General features: G+C 65.4%; 1 protein-coding gene across 1 annotated transcript; it reads right to left on the bottom strand.

Moving 5' to 3' along the window:
- Positions 1-2,409: 2,409 nt before the first annotated feature.
- ZIC3 (Zic family zinc finger 3) lies at positions 2,410-4,941 on the bottom strand. The gene is made up of 3 exons (XM_075720655.1): positions 3,891-4,941; positions 3,078-3,241; positions 2,410-2,592 (listed from the first exon to the last, which is right to left on the bottom strand). The coding sequence occupies exons 1-3, from the start codon at positions 4,939-4,941 to the stop codon at positions 2,410-2,412; spliced, it is 1,398 nt and encodes a 465-aa protein (XP_075576770.1).
- Positions 4,942-6,322: the final 1,381 nt, after the last annotated feature.

The following is a 6,322-nucleotide window of genomic DNA, read 5'->3' as shown; positions in this document are numbered from 1 at the left end:
CGCCGCCCGGCCCTGCGCACCCGCGGAGCCCTGCGCACCCGCGGAGCCCTGCGCACCCCGCGCCTCCCCGGTTCCGAGCAAAGCAGTAACGAAACCGAGCCTACCGGCACGTTTCCAAGCCTGGCGCGGTCCGGAGCGAGGCAGACACGACCCGGGTGGGTGTCCGAGGAAAACCCGACGGCCCCCGGCGGCTCCGCTCCTCCTCGCCCGCCGCGGGGCGGGGCGGCCCCGCTCGCCCCCCGGGAAGGGCCCGGGCCGGCGGCGACCGCGTCCAGCCCGCGGGCTCGGCTCTGCGCACAGCGAGGGAAAGACGGCACAGCGTAAGAGAAGCGGAGATCCATGACCGGCCCGGGTACCTCCAAGGGGGCTACTGTAAGGGGCCGGGCCGGGCGGCGAGGAGCAGGAAACCTGCCTGCACCGGGCTGGGGGATTTCATTTTTCAGAAGTGCAGCCGCAGCGGCCGCCGTCCGCCTTCCGCCCGTCTCCGCCTGCCCGATAAACCTTTTTTTTTTTTTTTTTTTTTGAGGGAGAAAAGGGTCGATTTGTTTAAAGTTAGTTTTTAAAGCACGCAAGGTTTCGCGGGTTGCTTGCCCGAGCGGACCCTGCGGCGGGCTGGAGGGGCCGGCCCGCCCCGTCCCCCCGCAGCGCCCCAGTCAAGTTCAAGACGGGCCCGTCTGGGGTCTCTGCCGGCCGGCGGAGGCGCGGAGCCCGCGGTGCGGGGCCCTGCCTCCCCCCGCAGCTGGGGTAAGCCCGCGGTAAGGCCCCTGCGGTCTCGGGGAGGATGCGGCCGCGGAGCCGCTGGCCCGGGCGGGCCGCGCCGGAGGGGAGCGGCGGCCGCGCTCCGCCGGGTACGGCCCCGCCGCAGCGCCGGCCGGGGCCGCGGGCGCTTCCCGGCCCGCCGGGGCCCGGAGGTTTGCCGGGGGGGGGGGGGGGTGGGGGTCGTCCACCGTCGCTCTGGCTGCTCGGGGCTCCTGGGCGGCGCCGGAGGAGAAGGGTCTCGGGTGGGCTCTCTCTGCTCGACGCCTTTTCGCTCCTGAGGGCGGGGAGGCTTTTCCGCATCCTGGCCAGAAATAAAGAAAGAAAAAAAAAAAAAGAAAAGAAAACCCAAAAACAGACGATAACGGAGAAAGTCCGGCGCGCCGCGAAGTCGCCCCGGGGTGCCCCCGGCAAGCAGCCCGGGGCCGGCCCCGCACGGCGGGCAGGGCCTCCGCACCCCCGAGCCCGCCCGCCCCGGTACTCACCGTCGGGGCCTCCCCGTCGCGGCGGCCCCGCTCCTCTCCGCTCGGGAAGGTGGCGGGGAGGCGAAGGGCGGCGGAGGGCGGGGACAAAGGGACGGGAGAGAAGGCGGCGGCGCGGCGGAGGCTTCAGCCGGCACCGCCAGCCCGAAAACCACGGCCCGGCCCCGGCGGCAGCGCCGAACCGGGCCCGCCACGGCGCCCGCGGCTGCCCCCGTCCCCCGGAGCAGGTCAGAAACGGCTCTTTCCAAAACAATAAACTTTTAATGCTAAAGCAGTTATAACCAAAAGCTGTACAGAGTTGGATTTTTTTTTTCTTGTCGTTTGGTTGTTTGGGTTGTGGTTTTTTTTTTTTTTTGTTAGAAAACAATTTTTTCTTCCCCATAAATATTCTTCAGTTCCCGGCACTTCGTATCAATAATTAAATTACGAACGATAAATATGGCATCATGGATATGTATTTACAAAAAAAGTTATTACAAAAAGGCAACCGTTATACTAAACGTCACAATCTGGGTAGAATAAACACCACATCCTCATCCTGAAAAATACTGACCGACCCCATCAGACGAGAATACATTCACAAGTGTAATGCTTGGAGAGAGAGAGAAGGAGAAAGAGGAGGAGAGCAGAGAAAGAAGCAGCAGGAGAGCTCGAGAGGAAAGTTCAAGACATAACAGGACTTTGGCACGGTTTAAGACTGTAAGTTTAAACAATCACCACTAAGGCGAAGGAGAATTTTCATCCTCATGTCAACATCCCACCGAAAGAAGGAAAACCAAAACAAATTAAAAATAAAAAAAAAAAAGTGGGGAATCAGAGGAAGAGGGACTGGGGCAGGGAGGAAAAAAAAATATCAAAGAAACGACTGCGACTGCAAAAAATGACAACAACAAAAACAAAAAAAAAAAAAAAAAAAGAAATCCAATCCTGAGAAAAGGATATGGCTAGTCCAGCGTCTGGGCTTGCAAAAAAATAGTAATAATTATAATATAATAATAAAAGACCCCCCCTCCGGATCCTGGCAGTTAACTAGGTGTAGCCCTATGCGGTCATCGGTGTGGAAACTCCATTTCCGTGGGAGCGAGCTGCAGTTGGCTTGGTTTGTCCTTTTTTTTTTTTTTCCTTGTTCCCAACGCATTTGGTCCAGTCTCTGGCTGGGCAGCAGCTGCCTTCACACATACCACTCATTAAAATTGGGGGGCAGTCCAGGGTTGTGGCCGGGGTTACTCTGAAGGGCAGCCGACGGCGTTTTAGTGGAGTCCTTACTGCCGGCGGAGCCCACCGCAGGGGGGGTGGAGGACTCGTACCCCGAACTGGCTGCAGGGGAAGAGTCCGACCCCTGGGATTCGTGCACCTAAAACCAAGAGGCAGAGATGGGAGTGGGCTCAGGGTCCCCGCCACCCCGCTGAGCCGGGCTGGGATGCTCCCCCACGCAGCGGGGACGCTGGGGTCCAGCAGCTCGGGCTCTGCCCGGCCACCCTGAGCACCGGCAGCCAGCGCCTGCCTCGGCTCCTGGCCACTTCGCTGCAGCGTCCCGGCGTGGGGGGCCGCAGCCACAGGCCAGGTTGCAGCCGCACAGCCCTCCGGCACCGAGCCACGCTCTGGAAACCGGGCAGCGCTTGCACCGGTGGGAGCACAAAAAGAAACTACGCCATTTCCCCGGGCCGTGCTCCAGCCACGGCCTAGACAGCGGGGACCGCTCGGGCCATGCCGGGAGCGTGGAGCGCTGCGGTGGGCACCGCTCGGCTCTGCCCTGCCGCGGGGAAACGAGCCCTGAGCACGCCAGCGACTGAGCATCCCTGCTCAGGGAGGAAAGGGCTGGGGCGCAGGGGTGATTACCTTCATGTGTTTCCTAAGTGAGCTGGGGTGGGTGTAGGATTTGTCGCACACCTTGCAGATGTAGGGCTTGTCCGAGGTGTGGACGTGCATGTGTTTCTTCCTGTCGCTGCTGTTGGCGAAGCGCCTGTCGCAGCCCTCAAACTCGCACTTGAAGGGCTTCTCACCTGTGAAATTCAGAGAGGGGTGAAGGAGGGCTGTTCCCCTCTCCATCCCCGCCTGCCTCCTCCCAGGACAACCTCTGCCCCGCTCGCCCCACCTTGGGGATGCACAAGCACCCCAAAAAATGAAGAAGGGGAAGACGGAGAGCAGGGTTTGTTTGTTACGTGTCGGATAAATTCAGGTCAGCCTTTGTTACTTCTAATTCGCCTCCCACCAGACCCATGCTGTGCTCCGGCAGGGACGGCTGCTGGGCGAGCCCGGGGAGCGAGAAGACCTGAGATAAATTCAGCGGCTCGGACAGTTTTACAAGACGTACTCGAGGATACAAGCCAAAATACGTTTGCTTCCTGCCTTTCCCCCCTTCTTCCCTCCACCCAGGCGGAGGGCTGAAGGGGAGACAGAGTTGCAAATAAAAATACTTTGACAAAAGTATCGCTGATTTAATTAGGAGAGACGCCAATCAGGCCTAAAAATAAAATAAAAAGGAGCGGAAGTCACCGAAAATGAGATTTCATTAGCATTTCTATGGTTCCCTCCGCAGAGGCGCGCAGGGAGCCGAGAGCGGCGGCAGCCGCCGGCCGGTCCACGCAGCCCCGCGGGAGGCGTGGGCCCCCACGGGGGCTGGGGGGGGGGGGGGGGGGGCACGGGCCTTACCTGTGTGCGTCCGCTTGTGAATCTTGAGGTTCTCGGAGCGGGCAAAGATCTTGCCGCAGCCCGGGAAGGGGCAGGGGAAGGGCTTCTCCCCCGTGTGCACCCGAATGTGGTTGACCAGTTTGTATTTCGCCTTGAAGGACTTGCCTTCCCGCGGACACTCGTCCCAGTAGCAGATGTGGTTGTTCTGCTCCGGCCCCCCGACGTGCTCCATGGTGACATGGGTCACCAGTTCGTGCATGGTGCTGAAAGTCCGGTCGCAGCTCTTCTTGGGCCGGCTGAGCTGGCTCTCGTCGAGCCACTTGCAGGACAATTCTTGCTTGATGGGCTGGCGCATGTACCGAAAGAAAGCGCCGGGGCCGTGGTGGTGGTGGTGGTGGTGGTGGGCCGCCACGTTCATGCCCATATTCATGTTCATGTGGTTGTAGTTGTGGAACTGGGCGCCGGCGTAAGGGTCCGTGCGGGGGCTGGAGACGGCCCGGTAGGGATCCGGCCGCCCGAAGAGGTCCCCGCGCAGCCCCAGGTGCATCTGCCCGTTGTCCACATGCCCGTTGGGGGACGTGTGGCTCGGGCTCTGCTCGTGGAGCCCCGGGAAGAGCAGGTAGCCCGGGCTGTCCGGGATGCCGCCGGGGCCGTGCAAGCCGCCGGGGGAGCCGCCGAAAAGCCCGTGTTGCGCCGTGCCGGAGGCGGCGTCCGCGATGCCGGAGCCGCGGTTGCGGAAGAGAAAGTCGCGGGTGGAGTTGAAGGCGGCGGCCCCGCCGTAGGAGGGCACCTGGCCGGCGTGGTGGTGGTGGTGGTGGTGGCCCAGGGCGCTGGCGTAGCCCGGCGCCTGCGGCGTGAACGCCGAGCTCTGCCCGGCGGCGAGGTCGTGCGGGGCCGCGTTCAGCTTGAAGGCGGCGGCGGCGTGCGAGGAGTCCCCGAAGGGGCCCAGCCCCATGCCCGCGGCGGCGGCGGCGGCGGCGTCGCGGCCCGGCATCTCGTGGTGGCGGGGCGCCGCGAAGCCGCCCACCCCCAGCGCCGGGAACTGCGGCCCGCCGTCCAGCAGCATCGTCATGGGCGCGGGGCCGTCGGCGCGGCGGCAGCCTGCCCCCCCCACCCCCCGCCCGCCCCCAAAAAAGTAGAAAACCGCCCCAAAACGCACCCCCACCCCCACCCCCCCCCGCCGCGGGCAGGCGCGGCCCCCGGCCGCGGGCGGGCAGCGAGGCGGGCACCCCCCGTCCGAGCCCGAAACAAAACCGAACCAAACAAACAACAACAACAAAAAAACCCCACCAAACCGGCCCCAAAAAAGCCACCCGCCCCCAGAGGCGCCCGCCCCCCGCGCCGGGCCGGGCCGGGCCGGGCAGGGCAGGGCGGCGCAGGGCGAGGCGAGGCGCGGCGCGGCCCCGCTCCCGCTCGGCGCCGTCGGGGCACTGACGGGGCGCCCGCCCGCGCCTCGCACATAAACCAACTCCGGGGCCAGGCCGCGCCGCGCCAATGGGGAGCCGCCGGCCGCCGCGTCACCTGACCCGCCGCCCGCCCTCCCATTGGCGGCGGCGCGCTTGATTGGCACGCGCCCCGCGCCGCCGGGGCCGCTGATTGGGCGCGGGCGCCTGGCAGGTAAAGCGGGGGGGGGGGCGGGGGGCGCGCGGGACGGGACGGGACGGGACGGGGCGGGGGGGGCGGCGGCGGCGGGGGGGGCGGCGGCGGCGGGACCCCGCGGCCCCCGGCGGGGCGGCCCGGGGTGGGGTGGGGTGGGGTGGGGCGGGGCGGGGACCCCCGGCGCGCGCGCTGCCTGTCCCCGCGTCCCGCTGCGTGGCCGTGCGCGCTGCTCCCGCGCGCGCCCCCCCGCCCCGCGCGTCCCGCCGTGCCGTGTGCGCGCGCGCGCGTGTGCGCCCCACGCCGCGCGGGACGCGGGCCCTGGGCGGCGCGCGCGCGGGGGGGGGCGTCAGGCCGCCGCGAAGCCGCCGCGCTGCTTCAAAAATGAAAACGCGTTAAAACCCCAAAGCGGCGGCTTTGGGGCTGCTCTCCTGTCCGTTGCCATCATTGCCGTCGTTATCGCTGTTCCCATTATTTGGGTTTTCTATTTCTTCCGATCCTTCCCCACCAAGGCGAGCGCAGAACCGCCCCGAGCCCAGCGGGGGGAGCCCGCTCCGGCCCCCCCGCCCCGCAGCCCACCCCGCCGCCCCGTTCCTCCCCCGCCCCGGCGGCGACGGCAGCGCCGGGGGTCGCGCCCCGCTCCGCCGGCACCGGGGCTCCCGCCCCTCCCTCCCCGCGGAGCCCGGCCGAGCAGCGCCCGCCACGGCGGCTCCTGCGCCGTGTTTTTCCGACACTCGTTTATCTTTTTTTTTTTTTTTTTTTTTTTTTCCCCACACACACGTCTCTTTCTTTCCTTTTTTTTTTTTTTTTTCCCCCTCCTTTTCTTTTTAATTTTATTTTGCAAAGGCAACGTTCTG

Source organism: Pelecanus crispus, chromosome 13 (assembly GCF_030463565.1).
Source record: "Pelecanus crispus isolate bPelCri1 chromosome 13, bPelCri1.pri, whole genome shotgun sequence".
Lineage (NCBI taxonomy): Eukaryota > Metazoa > Chordata > Aves > Pelecaniformes > Pelecanidae > Pelecanus > Pelecanus crispus.
This window is presented reverse-complemented; position numbering and strand designations above follow the sequence as displayed.

Excerpts from the sequence above, each read along its gene's own strand:
- ZIC3 (XM_075720655.1), bottom strand. The coding sequence starts at position 4,941 with ATGACGATGCTGCTGGACGGCGGGCCGCAGTTCCCGGCGCTGGGGGTG. Across the intron at positions 3,242-3,890 it reads TCACAAGCGGACGCACACAG|GTGAGAAGCCCTTCAAGTGC; the intron begins GTAAGGCCCGTG and ends TGAATTTCACAG. Across the intron at positions 2,593-3,077 it reads CACTTAGGAAACACATGAAG|GTGCACGAATCCCAGGGGTC; the intron begins GTAATCACCCCT and ends TCTTGGTTTTAG.